The 21,130-nt window shown below is 48.3% G+C and overlaps 1 protein-coding gene across 13 annotated transcripts in view; it reads left to right on the forward strand.

Annotated features, from left to right (window-relative positions):
- EIF4G3 (eukaryotic translation initiation factor 4 gamma 3) overlaps nucleotides 1–21,130 on the forward strand; it is a 1,426,031-nt gene that overhangs the window by 1,133,563 nt on the left and 271,338 nt on the right. For all 13 annotated transcript variants that reach the window (XM_078642564.1, XM_078642569.1, XM_078642559.1 and 10 more), the window contains 2 exons: nucleotides 12,198–12,291; nucleotides 12,880–12,991. In XM_078642564.1, coding sequence (XP_078498690.1) covers nucleotides 12,198–12,291; nucleotides 12,880–12,991 — 206 coding nt within the window. The remainder of the gene's footprint in view (nucleotides 1–12,197; nucleotides 12,292–12,879; nucleotides 12,992–21,130) is intronic.

Consider the following 21,130-nt stretch of genomic DNA (forward strand, 5'->3'; position numbering starts at 1 on the left):
ATTTGCCCTCCTTGGATTGATACTAGCTAAGAGGCGCTTAACCAAACACTGGGCCCAACTCAAGCCACCCAGATTAGTTTATACTGATGAACATGCAGACCACAACTTAAAACTATGGGGGAATATGATGGAACAACTAGAGAGCAATGAGCTGCAGGGGGCAGAATCACCACCTGTCACCGTGGACACTGATTCGAAATAGGAAAGGCACTGCCCACTAGGCCTCCTATAGGCCAAGCTCACTTCTTAATTTAGATGCTAAAATATACGCAAAAATTGTAGCCACACAATTGGAACCACTCCTCCCAGGTTTGATTTATACAGTTAACTCTGAATTTATTAAAGGACGGCAATGGGCAAACGCTTGATGATATAAGAATAATAGTTAATCTGGTCAAAAAAAATTATAAAAGTGATATTCCTGCTATCTTGCTGTTGCTTGACGCTGAGGAAGCTTTGTGGTAGAGTGGGGGAAGATTGGAGTGGAATTGGAGTACTTGGAGTAGGGTAGATTGGGTGAGTTAGAGTAGGGTAGAATTGAATGGAGTGGGGTAGGTTGGGGTGGGGTAGATTGGGTGGATTAAAATGGGGGTAGATTGGAGTGGGATAGTTTGAAGTGGAGTAGGGTAGGTTGGAGTGGAGTGGGGTCGAGCGGACTAGATTGGGCTTGGCTGGAGTGGGGCAGAAGGGGGATGAGTGGGTTAGATTGGAGTGGAGTGTGATAGATTGAAGGGGGATAGATTTGAGTGAAGTGGGTTAGATTGGGGTACTGAGGAGTGGGGTAGATTGTAGAAAGGTAGAGTGGAGTGGGGTAGATTGGGCAGGTTGCAGTTGGGTAGATTGGAGTAGAGTGGGTTAGATTGTAGTGCAGTAGAGGTGGGTAGATTGGGTTGATTAGAGTATAGTAAACTGAAGTGGAGTGGGGTATAGTGGAGTGGGGTGGATTGGATTGGATTGGAGTGGAGGGACGTAGATTGGAGCGGTGTGGAGTGGCCAGCCATGTCGTAGAGTGGGTTAGATTGGATGGGTTGGAGTAGGGTGGAGTTGGTTAGATTGGAGCAGAGAAGATGGGGTAGATTGGAGCAGAGAAGAGTGGGGTAGATTGGAGCAGAGAAGAGTGGGGTAGATTGGAGCAGAGAAGAATGGGGTAGATTGTAGCAGAGAAGAGTGGGGTAGATTGGAGCAGAGAAGAGTGGGGTAGATTGGAGCAGAGAAGAGTGGGGTAGATGGGGTTGATTAGAGTATGGTAGATTAGAGTGGAGTGGAGTGGAGTGGACGGACGTAGATTGGAGGGGTGTGGAGTGGTGAGCCGTGTTGTAGAATGTCTTTCAATGGAGTGCTGTGGCATGGCATGGCATGCTGTGGAGAGCATGGCACAGAGTGGAGCAGCTTGTTGTAGAGTGAAGTGGTGTATAGGGTTGTGGAGAGGAGTAGTGTAAAGTGGAGTGCCACAGAGTGGAGTATGCATTGTATGATAGTGCACTGCTAGTACAGACCACGTATGTTCAATCGAAAATTACCATTACATTTGCACATACATACAGTATCTGAAAGAGACCCGTTAGTGATAGATTCCTTACCTTAGAATATCCCCAGGCGTCAGACTGGATCCGGAAGCTTTTGCGTAGCAATACCCCTGCGCGTCGGTAGGCGTAGTCCGCGGCTCCGCATCCGTCGTCTGCGTCGTTAGCGCCGGAATGACGTCGCCGGAGTACTTAGACGCCGCCCTCACGCGCTGACGTCAGTTCTTCTTTTTTCCGTTCCAGCTAGTGCAGATCCAGAGAAGCTCTACCCCTTAGTCACTTTTTGACTAAACTTTTTTGATCTTTTGATCTGTTTTTCTTGAGTCGCTACAACTCTTACGGTGCCGGTAGGGATGCCCGGGTTCAAACCCTGTTCCAAGTGTGGCCGCATGATGTCGGTTACCATCCCCCATCGACGGTGTCTTCAGTGTCTAGGCCTAGACCACGACGACCGAACCTGCTCCGACTGCCATGCCCTGACGTCTAAGGCTAGGCGTGAGCGGTCTCGCAAGCGGCTTGAGCTCCGGCAGTCGGCCCCGCGCGGTTCGAGGTCCCGGTCCCACAGGAGGTCGAGGGACCGGTCGCGGGGTCGGAGCCCTCGTAGCTCCGGGAGTCGGCATCGGTCTTCAGGATCTAGGTCCTCAGGTAAGAGGCATGAGAGGTTGGAAAGGCGTCATCGTTCTTCCGATACTCGCGCGATGCGTCCGGGGGTTCGGGTGACACCACCCACGCGGCTCCGACAGAGTTGCGAGTGTCGCCACCTGCCCCATACCGTCCGGTCCCTGGGCACGGTGCGACGCCAGAGGAGGTCGAGCGGTACCTCATGGCCATGAGGTCTCTCCCTCCTCCGCCGGGCTCCATGGCGCCTTCGGGCCCAGCGGTCCCGGCTGGAGTGCCTAGCGGGACGGGCGCTTCGGCTCCGACGCCGTCGGTTGCTTCGGCCGCCGGCGATTTCGGTCCCGGCGCCGCAGGCCCTCACTGGATCCGGATCCGGGTCGTCGGCGGTCGACCTCACCGGCTCCAGCCCCTAGGGTGTCGCCCCCAGCGCCGCCGTCCCCAATCCTACCCTTGATTCCGTTCCGGCGGCGGAGCGGCGCCACTGGGCGCCGCTCGCGACGTCGTATGGAGCCTTTTACTTCCACGAACCGCCCCATCCGTTGAACCTGAATTTCAGGTGATGGGGGACGAGGGTGATTGGGAGGGGTCTGTGGACCCTCTGGCACAGGAGTGCCAGTCTCAACAGGACTGGACATAAGAGCTTGGGGATGCCAGTGGCCTGGACACTTCGCCAGACACTGGTTTTGTCTCCCCTCCAACCGTGGCTACGAAGGAGGGGGCTGCCTACAGTGTAGTGTTGACGCGGGCGGCCAAGTGATTGGGCCTAGAGCTTCCCGTCGCGGCCGTGAGGACTAACCTCCTCACTGAGGTCCTTAAACCGCAGGCAAGCTCCACTGAGTCTCCGCTGCCGTTTAATGAGGCCTTGTGTGACGTTCTTTTGGGCACTTGGTACAAGCCCGCCACAGGTCAGCCTGTAGATAGGAACGTGGCCAGACGCTACCGCCCGGCTCCGGGCAACCCTTGCTTCTTGTCCACCCACCTCACCCCCGAGAGCCTGGTTATCCAGGCCTCTACTTCCCAGACCGCATTCCCGACGGCTCTGCCCGATCGGGAATCAAAGAGGTACGAACAATTCGGTAAGGTGGTGTTCTCGTCCCTGAGTTTGGAACTGCAGTCAGTCAATACCGCATGCCTCTTGGGCCGCTACACCCACACTCTGTGGGACACGGTCGAGGACGTGCTGCCACAATGTCCGGAGGAGGCCCGGACTAAACTCGCCCAAGCCCTTGCGGAGGGTCGAGATGCGGCACGCTATTCCATCCGGTGTGGGCTGGATACCATGGACTCACTGGGCAGAGCGATGGCAACGACGGTGGCGGTTCGACACCACGCCTGGTTGAGGACCGCCAACTTTTCGGCTGATGTCCAGGCCACCCTTCTGGACATGCCGTTTGATGGCCGTCGCCTCTTTGGCGACAAGGCAGACCATGCGCTTAAACGTTTTAAGGACTCCAGGGCTACGGCCAAGTCCTTGGGCCTCTCGGTCCCACACCAGCAAACGGGTGCCTTTCGCTCCTTTCGTGGCCAAGGAAGGGGTGCCACCACACGTGCTGCCAGCCATGCACCGCAGGCTAATCCACAGCGCGGTGGCCGCCATGGAAACCGCCGTGGCGGCGGTTGGGGACAACCGCGAGGCCAGTCCACACAGCAGCCGCCTCAAAACCCTCCTAGTCCGTGCTTTGAGGCCCATGTGACGCCAGTGGGGGGGCAGGGTTCGCCATCACCACTTCCACTGGCGCAGTCACGTCGGACATGTGGGTGCTGCAAATCGTCCGAAGGGGCTACTCCCTCCCCTTCAAGGCGACCTCTCCAGCCATGCCACCGCAATACCACCACTTGTCGGGGGATCGCTTGCAACTTCTGCAAGAGGAAGTTACGGCCCTCTTGGCCAAGGGGGCCATCGGGCGTGTTCCTGGGCCAGAAATAGGGTGTGGTTTTTACTCCCACTACTATCTGGTACCCAAGAAGGGCAAAGGGGGCCACCGCCCTATCTTGGACCTACGGAACGTCAACAGCTTCCTCCGGAAGGAGAAGTTCAAGATGCTGACATTGGCTCAGGTCTTAGCTGCCCTAGACCCTGGAGACTGGATGGTAGCATTGGACTTGCAGGACGCTTATTTTCACATCCCCGTCCTGCCGGCCCACCGGCGTTTCCTGTGGTTCACGGTAGGCCACGAGCACTTTCAGTTTACCGTGCTCCCCTTCGGCCTTACCAGCGCCCCGCGGATGTTCACGAAAGTGATGGCGGTGGTCGCAGCTCATCTGCGCAGGTTAGAGGTTTCAGTCTTCCCCTACCTCGACGACTGATTGTTGAAGGCGGGCTCGCCCCAGACAGTCGTCAGCCACCTCCAGACTACGGCCGACCTCCTGCACCTGCTGGGGTTCTCCATCAATGTGCCGAAGTCACACCTGTGTCCCTCTCAGAAGCTCCTCTTCATCGGAGCGGTTTTAGACTCGGCGCAGTTTCGGGTTTATCCTCCCGAACAGCGGGTTCAGGTTATTCAGGCTCTGATTCCGATCTTTCAGCCTTTTTCCCGAGTCTCGGTCAGGTTGACGCTGCGGCTTCTGGGGCTGATGGCCTCCTGCATCCTTCTGGTGCATCACGCCTGGTGGCAGATGCGGGCTCTGCAGTGGGACCTGAAGTTTCAGTGGGCCCAGCATCAGGGCAACTTGTCCGACCATGTCTTGATCTCGTAGGGCACTGCAAGACAGTTGCAGAGGTGGCTCACGGACCGCGATTGGGTCAGCGGCAGATACCTCTCCCTACCCCAACCGGAGCACGTAGTTGTGATGGACGCGTCCCTCCAGGGCTGGGGGGGCCACATGGGAGAGGCGGAGATCAGAGGCCTCTGGTCTCCGGGGGAGTCCCAGCTCCACATCAACCTTCTTGAGCTGCGGGCGATCCGTCTTGCACTGAAGGCATTCCTCCCCTCTGTCCGGGGGAGTGTAGTGCAGGTGTTCACGGACAACACCACCGCCATGTGGTACTGCAACAAACAGGGCGGGGTGGGGTCGTGGACCCCATGCCAGGAGGCTCTTCGCCTCTGACCCTGGTGGTTGAACACCTGGCAGGTTCTCTGAACGCCAGGGCGGGAAGAACTCAGCCGTCGGTGCATGATGGATCTGAACTCGGCGCAAGGTCTCTTTCAGCAGTGGGGACAGCCTTGGTTAGATCTATTCGCCACAGAAGAGAACGCGCGGTCATCAGTTCTGCGCATTGGAATTTCCAAGGTGGCACTCGCTCGGAGACGCTTTTCGTCCCGAGTGGAGTTGCAGTCTATTGTACGCCTTTCCGCCTACACCACTTCTGCCCAGAGTGCTGAAGAAGTTCAGGCGCGACCGGGCCCAGGTTATCCTTGTGGCTCCGGACTGGGCACGAAGATATTGGTTTCCAGAGCTACTCAGCATGTCTGTCGATCCCCGATTCTTCTACCTTTTCAGGAGGACCTTCTGTCGCAGCAGCAGGGGACGGTCCTCCACCCGAACCTGTCCAGTCTCCACCTACAAGCTTGGAGATTGAGCGGCGAGAGTTGAGGCCATTTGACTTGCCACCTGGAGTCTGTAATGTCATTCTGGGAGCCAGGCGTCCCTCCACAAAGACGATATACGCCTGCAGGTGGAACATATTTGTGGCATGGTGCACAGCAAAGGCTGTGGATCCACTCTCTACCCCCCTTTCTGAGGTTCTCCTCTTCCTCTTTTCTCTTGCCCAGCAGGGCTCTGCTCTGGGCACTATCAAGGGCTACCTTTCTGCCCTTTCCGCCTTCTTAAGGCTACATGATCAGCCATCTTTGTTCAAGTCCCCAATTGTAAATAGGTTTTTGAAGGGCATCACACACATGTTCCCTCCTCCTTCCATTCGTGATGCCTTAGTGGGACTTGAACCTTGTACTTACTTATCTGATGTGCGCTCCCTTTGAGCCACTTCATAACTGTCCTCTCCGTCTTCTTACTCTGAAGACTGCTTTCCTGGTTGCCATCACCTCTGCCAGGAGAGTGAGTGAGCTCCAGGCTCCTTCTTCCAAACCTCCTTTCCTTTCTGTCCATCCGGACAAGGTTGTGTGCGGACAAGACCCTCTTTCCTGCCCAAGGTAGTCACAGCCTTCCACATCGGGCAGTCCATCACCTTGCCCACCTTCTTCCGCCTCCCTCGAAAGAGGAAGAGAGGCTCCACCGTCTGGACCCAAAACGTGAGCTCTCTTACTATCTGGATCGCACACGCCAGTTCCGGGTGAATGACCAACTCTTTGTTGGTTACGTGGGCGCTAAGAAAGGACGAGCGGTTCACAAGCGGACCATCTCTTGGTGAATCGTATTGTGCATCCACGCGTGTTACTCTTTGGCTAAAAAGGGACCTCCTGTTGGGCTGAGGGTCCACTCCACTCGGGCCACGGCGACTACTACTGCCCTGGGCCGAGGAGTCCCCTTGCAGGACATTTGTCAGGCAGCTACGTGGGCCTCGCTGCACACGTTCGCGAGACACTACTGCCTGGCCACCAGGTTACCTACGGTTCACGGTAGACCACAAGCACTTTCAGTTTACCATGCTCCCCTTCGGCCTTACCCTCGGGTGTTCACGAAAGTGACGGTGGTCACTGCTCATCTGCGCAGATCTCGGCGACTAGCTGTTGAAGGCGGGCTCGCCCCAGGCTGTCGTCTCCCACCTCCAGACTATGGCTGACCTCCTGCATTCGCTGGGGTTTTTCATCAACATGCCGAAGTTACACCTGATTCCTTCTCAGAAGCTCTTCTTCATTGGAGCGGTTCTGGACACTACGCAGTTTCGGGTCTACCCTCCCAAACAGGGTGTCTGGGATATTCGTGTATGATTCCGATCTTTCAGCCTCTAGCCCGGGTTTCGGTCAGGATGACCCTCCTGCTACTGGGCCTGATGGCCTCCGGCATCCAGCTGGTGGACCATGCCAGATGGCATATGCGGACTCTGCAGTGGGACCTGAAGTTCCAGTGGGCACAACATCAGGGGAACCTGCCGATTGCATCCAGATCTCGGAGAACACTGCACATCAATTGCAGTGGTGGCTAACGAACCTGGATTGGGTCGGCGGCAGATCCCGCTCCCTTTCTCGACCAGAGTTTACAGTGGGGGAGGTGGAGATCAGAGGCAGAGTCCAGGCTCCACATCAACCTTCTGGAGCTTCGGGCGATTCGTCTTGCATTCAAGGCATTCCTTCCCTCTGTCCGGGGAAGAGTAGTGCAGGTGTTCACGGACAACACCACCGCCATGTGGTACTGCAACAAACAATGCGGAGTTGGGTCGTGGACCCTATGTCAGGAGGCCCTCCACCTCTGGACACGGCTGGAACAGCAGGGCATATCCCTGGCAGGTTCTCTGAACGCCGGGGCGGACGAACTCAGCCGCAGGTGAATGATAGTTCACGAATGGTGTCTGTACTCAGAGGTGGTGCAAGGTCTCCCTCAGCCGTAGGTAGAGCCTTGGTTAGATCTATTCGCCACCGAAGAGAACGCGCAATGTCAGCAGTTCTGCACGTTGGAATTTCCAAGGCAACACTCCCTAGACGATGCTTTTCATCACGGGTGGAGTTGAGGTCCTCTATACGCATTTCTGCCTATACCACTTCTGCCCAGAGTGCAGAAGAAGATCATGCGCAACCGGGCCAAGTCATTCTTTTGGCTCCGGACTGGGCACAAAGAGTCTGGTATCCTGAGCTCCTCAACATGGCCATCAATCCTCCGATCAGACTGCCTCTTCGGGAGGATCCTCTGTTGCAGCAGCAGGGGACGGTCCTCCACCCGAACCTCTCTAGCCTCCACCTCCTTGCGTGGAGATTGACATAGTTCGATCTGCCTCCCGAAGTCTGCAACGTTATCTTGGCAGCCAGGCATCCCTCCACTAAGATAACAAGTCCGAATGAGGTCGCACACTGCTCGTCCCATCAGCGTGTGACCCCCGAGAATGATGGTCGATGTAGTCGGTATCAGCGGGTGCGCTTCTACCCGAGGTTAAAGTCTTGAGGGTGTTCACTGGTGTGCTTGCCATCCCTGGACAGGTGTTTCGCGTTCATTAACGCTCATCAGCAGGGATTAGGCGTGTGCACGAGGTTGCTGCGTTGGCTGCCGAAAATATTCATAGGTCCAGATACCTCTTAAGGCGCGCAGGTGCGTTGTCTCGAGGTCGTCACCTCCACCGGCTCAAGGGAGCCTGTATAAATAACAAGTCCGAATGAGGTCGCACACTGCTCGTCCCATCAGTGTGCGACCTCATTCGGACATCCCTCCACTAAGATGGTATACGCCTGAAGATGGAACAAATTTGGGGCATGGGACACAGCAAAGGCTGTGAATCTCCTTTCTGAGATTCTCTTGTCCCTCCTTTCTTTGGCCCAGCAGGGCTCTGCTCTGGGCAATCTTAAGGGCTATCGCTCTGCCATTTCAGCCTTTGTTCGGCTTTCTGATGAGCCTTTTCTTTTCAAGTCCCCTGTTGTAAATGGCTTCCTTAAGGGCATTAATCATCTCTTTCCTCCTGTACCCTTCGTAATGCCTCAGTGGGACTTGAACTTTGTCCTTACCTACCTTATGTGATCTCCCTTTGAGCCGCTACATAACTGTCCTCTTAGGCTTCTTACTTTGAAAACTGCCTTTTAGGTGGCCATCACCTCTGCACGCTGGGCGAATGAGTTACAAGCTCTTTCTTCCAAGCCTCCCTTTCTGGCTGTCCATCCAGTCAAGGTTGTCCTCAGAACCAGACCTTCCTTTCTTCCCAAGGTGGTTACTTCTTTCCACATGGCAAACCATCACTTAGCCCACCTTCTTTCTGCCTCCGCATCCTTCAAAAGAGGAAGAGAGGCTCCACCGTCTGGATCCAAAACTTGCACTTTCCTTCTACTTGGATCGCACCAAACCATTCCGGGTGAACGACCAGTACTTTGTTGGTTACGTGGGCGCTAAGAAAGGTTGGGCCATGCACAAATGGACTATCTCCAGGTGTCTTTCTGTGCATCAAAGCCTGCTATTCTCTGGTAAAGAAGGAGCCTCCAGTGGGACAGTGGGACTGTTTTCCCATTCCACCAGGGCGACGGTAGCTACCACTACTTTGGGACGATGAGTCCCCCTAAGTGACATCTGTCAGGCAGCTACGTGGGCATCGCTGCACACGTTTACCAAACACTACTATCATTTCATTTCATTTCATTTCACTACTGCCTGGACAGCCAAGTCCAGAGAAATGGCTTCTTTGGTCGTTCTGTTCTCCAGGACTTTCTGGTGTGAACTTAGTTCGCAGACCTACCTCCGGGGTTGGTATTGCTGGGGTATCTATTATGAGGTAAGAAATCTATAACTGTTTCTATTAGATAAACAAGTTACTCATCTTTGGTAACAATATATCTATAAGAAACATAGGTTAGTTATAGATTCCTTACCGCCCCTCCCATCCTCCCCGTTCTGCAAACTGACTTCTAGGGTTAAGGACTTCCTTTAAGGGCCCTGGTTGTGTGCACATGTGGTCAGTGCCTTGCATGGGTCTGCACTTCTGGCATGGAAAGTCGTGTACAGAACTGATGTTAGCGCGCAAGGGAGGTGTCTCTGTAGCTACGCGATGTCATCATGACGCCAACGCCGAATGAGGAGTTAACCGAAGCCACCTTCCATCGCGCAGGGGTACTGCTGAAAAAAAAGCTTTCTTGAACCAGTCTGACGCCTGGGGTAATTATAAGGTAAGCAATCTATAACTAACCTATGTTTCTTAACAGACGTATTGTTACCGAATGTAAGTAACTTGTTCTTCACAGCGGCCCTTCTGGCATTCGGGGTCGTCGACTTTAACTACAATCTGGCCTGATTGGTACAGCAGCCACTTCCTCATACCGCACTATGGAATCCACTCACTAGGATCCCCCACTGGACCCTGCTCCCTCCTTCCATTCTCCGCTTCCTCACAGGGCTCACTGATCTTGACAAGCAGGCAGGCACTGGTGCACTAGGCTAGGTGGTCTTGGATTTCCCTGGGTGATTTCCCCTCGCCCAGCTGTGAGACTGGCAGACCTTAGCCCCAAGTCCAGGTTAGAGGTATCGGTTTTGGAGAGCTTCTCATCTTTGACATACAGATCAATTGGCTGCTTGACAGTTGATCAGTTTTTGGACCTCAAGCTTACCTTCTTATAGTCTTATTTTCAGACACCAAATGTGTTTTGAGGTCTGAGCCTTTGACGTTTATGCTGGTGGTGTGCTTCCCTTTGTAGTGCCCAGTCCTCTGTTCTTCCATTACTCTGGAAAGCAGTCTGTAACAGCCAGAGCTACTTCAAATCTGATAACCTCACAACACAGGCCATGTGAGTGACTAGAGGTTCACACCTGGAGGACGGTTACAGTGATATGTACATCAAAAGGTTACCCCAGTGCCCCATCCCTACTCTTTATGATTTACTTATCAGCCCCATCTCCTTCTTAAGATGTGCCCAGGCCCCCTTCCCAGTGACCTTTCTCAGAATCAAAGAGCACCCTTTGAACTGTACTGAAGAAACTGGATCTTTCGTCCTTCAACATGTGTTCAGCTGTTGGGAATGCAGCAATCTACATATCTGTATGGAGGAAAATCCTCTACCTCCTCATGCTCCTCCAGACAGCACAGGGTCTCCCAAAATGGAACCCAGAGTCATCCATGTATTGTACGATTGACAGGCACACATATATACCGCACCCACTACATACTAACTTGATGCAGGCGAGCAGTGAGTTAAGCAAACTGCCGCAGAACTTTACTTGAGTTTGCCTGTAGGCCTCACTCCAGTGGAGCAGGTAAAAAAATACTTTTAATTCCTACTTTTCAACACTGCGCTTGTACTACTTAACTCCTGGTAAAGGCAGTAACCTTTGACCTTTATGGGGGTGGAGCTTTGGGTGACCCTCACGGTCCAACAGGGACCTCGACTTTACTCTGCACATGGGCTATGAGTAAGAAGTCAATCTTGGGCTACCCTTTGCTTACTAAATTCTCCTTTATAATATTAAGCCTTCAATGCCCTGGCTTACAAGATCGCTTTTTGATGTGGAGTTGTCCAAGTGCACCTAAGAAAACCTTGACTTATTTTTTGGAAGAAAGATCCCCCGTCCATTGATGCCTTGTATTTGCAGCTATGGAACATCTAGCTGCGCCCCTCTTAATTCCACAGAATTCTTTCCAGTTTATATGGGAGTCACTGGTGCCCTACCAATCTCAATGCCTCCCTCCATCACATCTATAACTCTCCCCAGGGATGAGTCTACCTCGCTTGAGGGCACTACATCTGTTTCTTATGAAAATTTTAGCACTGTGTGGGAGGTGGATAAAGTGAGACCTGTCTTTTCAAACTTTGTTGATCAACCGTTGTTTACTATTTGAACACATCGTGCTAATCCTGTCTAGGGGTGGAGTGTTATTTGGTCATTGTGCTCTTTTCTCAGTCAGATAGTTTAAATGTTGGGTAAACTGAATGCATTTCTCCCTCTGTTTGAATCAAAATTAAGAGAGATGGGTAAAAAAAGACTTGTCTCAAAATTACTGTTTGCAGGGAGCTTGAACAGTTAGAATACGAAGATGAAGCAAATGCAACCATGTTTAGGACAGAATGTTCTTTAATGGGGCCAATTAGGCTTTGTACCCAATGACCATTGTAATAATTTCATTACCATTGTGAACAATTATTGTGTGGACAATGGTGCTGCTCCAGTTTTGTTGACCTATTGGTGGCCTTTTGGTAACATTATCCATGCCTTTCTGATCACTGTTTCCTGTGATATGGTAATATGGAGACATTACTTTGTTGGATTAAATAATTTCAGTAGAGAGAACTTGGACTACAGTTCTACCACCAAATGCACTCATTAAAATTTGATAAGTCCTAAGAATCAGCAATATTTCCAATATTTCAAAACCAGCACGTGGCATAGATCCACAATTGAATGCACAGTCAGATTAATTAGACATGTTGTTTGTTGGACATTGAGCTGTAGGCCTGTAAAGGATGGAGGTAGAAAATACTGCCTGACATAATTCAGAATTGAAATCCCGCTGACTGCTTTGTGTGTCTTGTCTTGTAGACTACTATAGATGACAAAATCCAGCTTGTGCCCAAAGCTCAGTTTGACAGCTGGGGAAAGGGGAGCAGTGGTGGAGCCAAAGTGGGTGATCCTGGTAAGTAAAGAAAACTGTGTATTCACTCTTACTGGAGGGCATGCATCTTTGGGCACCAAAACAGGAAAAAGGGCTGCAACAGAGTGGGATCATGTGTTATTGACCATACATATAAATGCCTATAGTTCTAGATTAGTGCTCACATGAGTTGATGTGAACCTAAACTATGTAGGTGGCCTAGTTGGAGGTTCTGAAATAGAACGCACAGATACCTGTAGGGGGCCAGTACTACATTATCTAGAATGCCTGATGGCAGTATTGCGGTCCATTCAATTCCTTACTGAAATTCCATTGCTAGTTTCACCAATTCAGGACTGAGTAGCTGTCTCAGTTGTTGGAAATGTTTTTTTTCTAATTAAAATTGTGGTTCATTGAAGCATTTGGGCCCAATAATTAAATAAAGATGATCTACTAGCTCCAGGAAAAAGCACATTTGTAGTGCTCTTTGGTTAGCTACCTTATCTGTCTCTTCTTATTGGCACCTGTTTACAACTTTAACAACAAAATATGTTCCACGCAGCAAGCAAGCAATGTGGAGTCCCTATTTTTTTTTAACTAACTATACAAATTCCTGAAAATCATTTACAGAGTCTCTTCGACCTGGTGCCACAAACCGATTTTCAGCATTACAGCAGCCACCATCTTCTATTTCTCCAGGGTCTGCAACCCCAGAATTTGATTCACGAAGGGCGTTAATAAGGTGAGGTCTTTTTTTTCTTGTTTCATTAGTGGATGTTTGCAGCAATTGTGTTTGAGAAATGTAATGTCTCCTAAGTTGCAAGATCATGACAATTCAATTTCAGATTTGGAAAGAATTTCCTAGGGTACACTATGCCATGGTGTCGAAGACTGGTGATTAGGCCGTGCTATAAAAAAAGGATGTAATAATAATTCTTCATAGTCTGTTTTTTGAACGTCGATGCAGTTGAGTCTTTTGGAATGTCTTAAGATGTTGACGACCTAGAGAAAAAGAAATTGGAATATCACGCTGAAAAATTGGCCTGCTCTCTACCAATTTTTAACCAGTGAATGGCCTCCAGATCACCCTTCCCCCATTCTACAGAGGTTGCAAAAACAAACTTTGAAAGCAAACCATAAGGGCACTAGATTATCTTCATCAGCCCAATGCAAAAACTATGCAATCTATTCTGAGTTGGCGATTGGTTTGCGGTAATGCCAAACACCAATCTTTAATATAGACTTCGAAACAAGTTACCGATGCAGGTTAAGAAGATTTATACATATAAATGCTTTTATATACAGATGGGAAAAAAAATATTTTGCCTGTGCAGAGCATAGTTTTGAAATCTACGTAGTGTGTGTGTGTGTGTGTGTATATGTATATGTATATGTATATGTATATATATATATATATATATATATATATATATATATATATATATATATATATATATATATATATAAAATTATATAATTGAGGGAGCCGTGCATGTGGAGATTTTCCCTGTAGTTAACACAGCTCTGAAGATAATCGTTTAATTGGCATGCCACTGATGTATGTGCTCTAAATGAAGGCAATAGCAGGTGGAAACTACAAGAATCGTAGAATAACAAACTGTATTGCACTTCTTGGTATATATTACCATCTCCATTAAAAGTACATTTCTTGACTTTCCTCACTGTATATAGGTATTGCTCACAAATTTCTCCTCTTTCCTTGGTGCGTCATATTTTTGGGAAAAATTAAACACTTGACCATTAAAATAATCCTGATAGAACTTTCTTTGGTTTTTCAATTTGTTTTCTTCCTCCAATGTCTCCATTATTTTCAATTACTACTCCATTTACATATCATATTCTTTCTGATCCACAATCTATCTTAATTCTGTAACTACCAATTCATTCTCAGCAATAATTTTGCTCTTGTCTTTCCATACGTATTCAACCAATATACGCAACTGAGTGAGCATTCATGTGAGTTTACCGCCCACTCCTTCAACATGTCACGATCAGGATTTAGGTAGGTTGGAACAGTGAAGATTTTTAGTCCCTTTAGGATTCTTCCACTCTCAATATATTTCAGCAGCAAAACAGCTTTCCACCCTTTAGACAGTTATTCTCTATATAGCTTTTCCACTTTGTCCCACGATTGTTCTTGGATAGGGCCATACATGATCCTGAGTCAGCAGTGTCTCTTACAGAATGAGTATCAAATGTATGTAAATCAAACCGCTTATCCGCATCCTCCCTATGCTTATTTTCCATCATTGCCGCCATTAATATCCACATCTAATGGATGTGTGTGCTGAAATCGGCTGGATGCCTCAAATGTAAATAAAGCTACCATTTCCTTCAAACCATGACGTAATATCGGCAAAGGATGGCATCAGATATATAGTCTCCACAGCTTGATCATTACTGAAAAGGGAGCATAGAAATGTACATTTTTTAACTTACCCCAGTCCGAAAATGCCAAGCATGCATTCTCCAACCCACATTCGATTTATCGGGGCCCAAGCTGCCTGCATTCAGCGTTCACCAAAGCAATTCATCAACTTCACTCCAGCGTAGTGTTAAGAAACAAACGGATAGTGTGTCTGACCAAGGTTAAGCACATCAGTTTCGGAGTACACTCATGGGTATTGATTATGTGCACATCACATCCGGAGCTTGCCACACCAGCGCTCCACTGTGGAGACAGATCTCAACTTATGCAAAAAAAGGATGGTGCACCAAAAGTAAGAAGTACAAGGCGTTGTGAAATAGCAGAAAATCAATCCTTTATTAATTTAAGATTTAAAAGGCCTCAGTCAACGCGTTTCGTTCCCGTTGGAACTTCGTCAGGGCTGAAAACATACAAATAAATAAAAACAGTACTAAGTGCACATACATACAGCACAATTATATACATATATATGCAATGACTCCACTGAGAACAGCGTAGTACCATTAATCGGGGTCAAGGCTGAACAAATGAAAGCAAATTCAGATTATCAATCAATGTGCACTTGTAAAGCACGACTACTAACCTGTATGGATCTCAAGGCGCCTAGAGGGGGGTGGGGGCTGCAAGTCCAATAGGGAGCTGAGGTTCTGTTGAAGAGCCAGGTCTAGGGTGGAGAGGCATGGTGTTTCCAGGATGTGGCGGCAAGGTAGGAGAAGGATCTTCCTCTGGTCCTGGTTTTGCGGATCCAAGGTACGGTGGCCAGCGCCAGTTGAGCGGAGGGGAGGTGTCTGGTGGGTACGTGGAAGGAGAGGCGGTGGTTCAGGTATGCTGGTCTGGCATCGTGGAGGGCTTTGTAGGCGTGTGATGAGCTTGAAGGTGACTCTTGTTGGCTGGGAGCCACTGGAGTTCTTGTAGGTGTATAGAGATGTGGCTGCGGCGGTGGATGTTGAGGACCTGTCTAGGTGCGGCGTTTTGAATGTTCTGTAGTTTCCTGAGAAATTTCTGGGTGACGCCTGCGTAGAGTGTGTTACCGTATTAGAGTCTGCTCCTGATGAGTGTGTGGGCAACCGTCTTTCTGACCTCAGTAGGGATCCATCTGAAGGTCTTTCGAAGCAGACGAAGAGTGTGGAAGCATGATGAGATGGCATTGATCTGGTTTTTCATAGTGACCGAGGAGCACAGTATGATGCAGAGGTTTCGTGCATGGTCCGTGGGGCGGGTGTGAGGGGCCTAACTCTGCAGACAATAGGAGTCTTCCCAAGCGGAGGTGTCGGGCCCCAGGATGAGAACTTCAGTATTGTCTGAGTTGAGCTTGAGGCAGCTGTCTCTCATCCAGGTGGTGACGGCCTTCATCCTGTTGTGGAAGTTGTTTCTGCCGATTGTGGGCTCAGTGAGGGAGACGATCAGCTGGGTGCCGTCTGCGTAGGAGACTATATTGGGTCCATGGTTCCAGACTATGGCAGCGAGCAGGGCTATGTGGACGTTAAAGAGGGTGGGGCTCAGGGAAGAGTTCTGGGGGTGCTCTGCTACTGATCTCCGTGGGTTCTGGAAGGAACGGAGGTAGTCTGTCTCACTGTGTTCGACCGGTGAGGAAGGGATGGATCCAGTCCAGGGCTTTGTCGCTGATGCCGGTGTCGTGGAGTCTCTTGCTTAGGTTGCGGTAAGAGACGGTGTTGAAGATGGCCGAATGGTCCAGGAGGAGCAGGGCTGCTGTTTTTCCCTGGTCTTGGAGGGCTTGGATGTCATCGGTGCTGGCGAGGAAGGCAGTGTGTCGGTGCTGTGGTTACTTCGGAAACCAGATTGAGATGAGTCTAGGAGGTGATTTGCTTCTATGAACTTGGAGAGTTGTGCTCTGATGGCCTACTCGATGACCTTCGTCCCCTTGGCATCGGTGGAGGATCGGGTGTGAGACCAGAACTAAATACCAAAGACTCCCACTGGTTTCCAAAAGAAGACACACGCACTCCAACAGAATGTTTTCTCCAAAAATACGTTGTTGTTCTGCAAAAAAAACAAACTCAATGTGCTTCGGCACACAAATTCCCTTGATCACCAGATGGCTATAAGCAGTGAAAACTGACATTTAATGCACTGAATCGTGAAAATAAGCGCTTTCATAAATACAGAAACATTTTCAAAGGTTTAAAACTTCAACGCAGTACATGCAACTTTTCAAAGTTTCAAGCAAGTGCAATACAAAGTCAGCATGATTCTGCATACATTAATATCATGTCATGCATCGCCCAAGTGGGCTCCAAAGGAAAAACATTTAACCCATGATTAACAAAACCTTATAGCGTAATGTTTTAAACTAAAAAAGAAAAACACTGCTGATTACCGGACATATAGCATCACTCATGACATGATCAATGACATGATTGATAAAATCATTGCAACATCTTAACCCTTTCCATGCTGATGACGGAACCGCGCCGTCATCTGCCGCGGTGGCGCTGTGCTGATGACGGAGCGGTTCCGTCATGGCCCGCCCGATGCGCCTGCATGGTTCTGATTTCGCGCCTGCGCGGCACGTTCTATTAAGCGGTCGGGCCATGACGGAACCGCTCCGTCATGAGCACAGCTCAACCGCGGCTGGTGACGGAGCGGTTCCGTCACCGGCATGGGCGCGCCGCGCGGCCCCCTGCCCCATTAGCGCTGCGGCGGAATAGCCGCCGCAGCGATGAGGTTAAAAGACATTGTTGATGACAACTGTGCATGTAGTTTAAAATGTGTTGTCAATGAAATTTTCACCTAACTGTAATATTAATTCAACCTTTATTTTTTTTCAGTGACTCTGTGTGTATACATAAATATATGCTTAGATCTACTGGTACCTCCACACTAGAACATTATAAGACCTGACAGACAAATTAGAATGATATATTCCTAGGAGACTTTAACCTCCATTGGAATGACCTCAATGACGCTCAGGTCAACATCCTTAAAGACTTCCTGGATGGCCAATCACTTACCTAAGCCTGCACTCTCTACCCACACACACACGAAAGGAGCCACGCTGGACTGGATCATCTCAAAGGACACGGCGGTCAGGCTAACTTCAGTTGCTCCTTGCGATTGGTCAGACCACCATCCTATTTCCTTCCAAATATTTGGCGTACCTAAGAAAAGATCTGTGCAACCAGTGAAACCGAAAGTATGGATCCGGGACACCAAAAGCCTCGACTCCGAGAAACTGGTTGCGCGATATTAGGTGTATCTCCCCCCTGCCACCAATCTATCTACGGTCAATGAACTTACTGACCACTACAACTCAACAATGTCGGATATAATTAACTCACTAGCCCCGCTTAAACTAAAAAGAGTCTACACCAAAGACAAAAATCCCTGGTTCAATGGGGCCCTAAACACCGAAAGGAGAAATGTTTGGCTAATAGAAAGGAATTGGAGACAGCACACCTCCTCCCCCCCCCCCCCCCCCCCCCCCCCCAAGTAAAACTTCTTAGAAATACCGGAAATGCATACAATAAGAGCATTCGCAATTCAAAAAAAAGAATTCTTCAGAGCAGAACTTAAAAATGCTAAGAACAGACCTCGCAAGCTTTTCCAATTTATAAAACAACAATTGAATAAGATGGCTAAAACCTCTGAAGAAACAACCAAATCCCTAATAAGCGCTGTAGTTCTTCGCCAAAAACTACACCTCACTCCCAATCTCATCACTCAGAGCCATGGAGAGATAAGACATCCCGATCCCAGCCATCTCAACCTTGCGATCTGGCACCTGATATCCTAGAGTTTGGCTACCTTAATCTTCCACGAGACTGCATGAATATTATCAAAGAGGCTAGACGTCCTTCCACAAGGGCCTGCTATGCAGCAAAATGGAAGCAATTTGTAATATACTGCAATGATAATCAGATAGATACACTGGGCGCTACACTTCAAAACATTATTTACTACATCTGCAGCGTTACAATTTAGGGTACTTTTTCATGCGCTTACACCATGCTGCATACCTGCAGAACAGACATCCTCTGTCTCTTTTTAAGATGCCCGTCATTAAAGCATTTATGGCAGGAATTAAAAGAATAATTCCTCCAACAATTCCACCTACTTCCGTGGGGAATCTCAACAGTGTCCTCACCAGGTTAATGGGTCCACTCTTTGAGCCATAGCATAAATGTGAAATACAATTTCTCACTTGGAAGGTAGCTTTCCTCCTAGCTATCACATCTCTGAGGAGAGTGGGTGAGCTTCAGGCACTAACCTTAGAAAAAGCTTTCTTACAAATACACCAAAACAAAGTGATTCTTCGGACAAACCCTAAATTTCTACCAAAGGTAATTTCTGCCTTAAATATCAACCAATCTGTTGAGTTGCCTGTGTTCTTCCCTCGCCAGATTCTATGGCAGAACGTGTTACACACTAGAGATGTGAAACAAGCAATTCTTTACTATATAGAAAGGACGAAACCTTTCCGCAAACCAAAACAACTATTTGTCGCTTTTGCTCCACCACATAAAGGCAATCCTATATCAAAAATAGACATTGCAAGGTGGATAGTCAAGTGCATTCAAATATGCATGCAAAAGCAAAAAGTACACTAACAATTCCCCCAAGAGCGTACTCCACACGCAAACTAGTGGCTTCTATGACTTTCTTAGGAACTATACACATAGATATCTGCAAAGCTGCAACATGGTCTACACTTCACACATTCACAAAACATTATTGTGTAGATGTGTTAGCAAGACAGCAAGCTAGTGTGGGCCAAGCAGTTTTACGTACCCTATTGCATACAACTGCAACAGCTACAGGTTAGTCACCACTTTGGCAGATAACTGCTTTATAGTCTATGCACAGCATGTGATCTACAGCTCACATGCCTCGAACGGAAAATGCTACTCACCCAGTATGCATTAGTTTTTGGCATGTAGAGCTGTAGAGTCACTTGCGTCCACCCGCCTCCCCGGGTACATATACCTGTTGCAGTTACATCTTACTTAGATACATATATACATGTAGATCTCTTACTAACTCCATTATCACCGTCTACGGCAAACAATCGAAATATGGAGTCGATGCCCATGCGCACTATCACCGGAAGGAGGAGTCTCCTACCTCGTGATTGGAAAAGACTTCTTAGAACAAAAACAAAATGCAAACATCCGGACCCAACACTAGATGTCAGGCTATGCACAGCATGTGACTCTACAGCTGTACATGCCAAGAACAATGATTACAATAAAAATCTGAATCATCACATGTAGCATAAAAGATATGTTATAGGATAAAAATATTCTGCATTTAAAAACTTAAAAATCTAGCTTACAAGGATCAAATTCAATGCATACATCTTCAAGTATAAGATTCTGTTTGTGTTCAGACTTCAACTGTAATTTACATTTAATTAATCCATACATTTTTCCTAATCTTCTAACAATTATATGGATACATAAATAAACTTTCCCGATTTCCGCTATTCGCAGCACTTGTCACGTTTTTCAAATCATTAGCCACCGCATTTACAACCTTCCTTCAATCCTGTTTAGTTGACCGCACTTTACCAATATAACAAGGCGCTGATATACCAAGATGTGCAAGGCGCATAATAGTTCATAACATATGTGCAACAAAGAATTTATCCAAGAGGCAAATCCCATACCCAATAAAAAATTTAAATTCACAAGTAAGAGTACTATCATCTTTTATTCTAAAACAATTTCCTGTACCTTCCTCAGCTGGTCTTGTAGTAACATTTTTAAAAAAAGAGCATAAATGTTTTTCCTTATAGGCAACAGCTTGGCAAACCCATATAATGTATATAAATTCTACTAATAAACGTACAAATCTAGCTAGCGACATTCAGATTCAAAACATGAATCTTGTGAGCATAAATTCAATTTCTATTCTGATTTAAAATGATAATCTAAGTTTAGTAAATCCATAATATTTCATAAGCGAACTTTCCAAATTACAGCCATTGGCAGCACTGGACACAATGTTCAACCATCGACCACTGCATTTAACACCATCTTTAGCGGAGTCTGTTGCCTTTCACTATAATGATAATGTGCTGATGTGCCTAAATGTGCAAATACATACAAATCATTACATTTGTGCAACAGGAAATTTGTCCCAAAAGGGAAGTCCAATACTCTATTAAATAAGTTATATGGCTTCCCTTTAAGAGGACAGGTAAAGATTAGCAATCGCGCAGATAGTGCTTTATAGGCCTTATCTAAAGATTTTATCATTATTTTTGAACTGCCATCTCTGAGTCTAAAACAATATCTAACAGCATCCACAGTTGTTCTTATTTTAGCATTTTTGAACAAGAAGCATATGGAAAGTGCTACGTTCGAGGCATGTGGGCTGCTGAATTCACATCTTATGCATAGATCGCCGCCTAGTGTTGGGTCCGGATGATTGCACATTTTTGTCCTGGAAGAGTCTTCGAAGTATCACGAG

Source organism: Lissotriton helveticus, chromosome 5_1 (assembly GCF_964261635.1).
Source record: "Lissotriton helveticus chromosome 5_1, aLisHel1.1, whole genome shotgun sequence".
Lineage (NCBI taxonomy): Eukaryota > Metazoa > Chordata > Amphibia > Caudata > Salamandridae > Lissotriton > Lissotriton helveticus.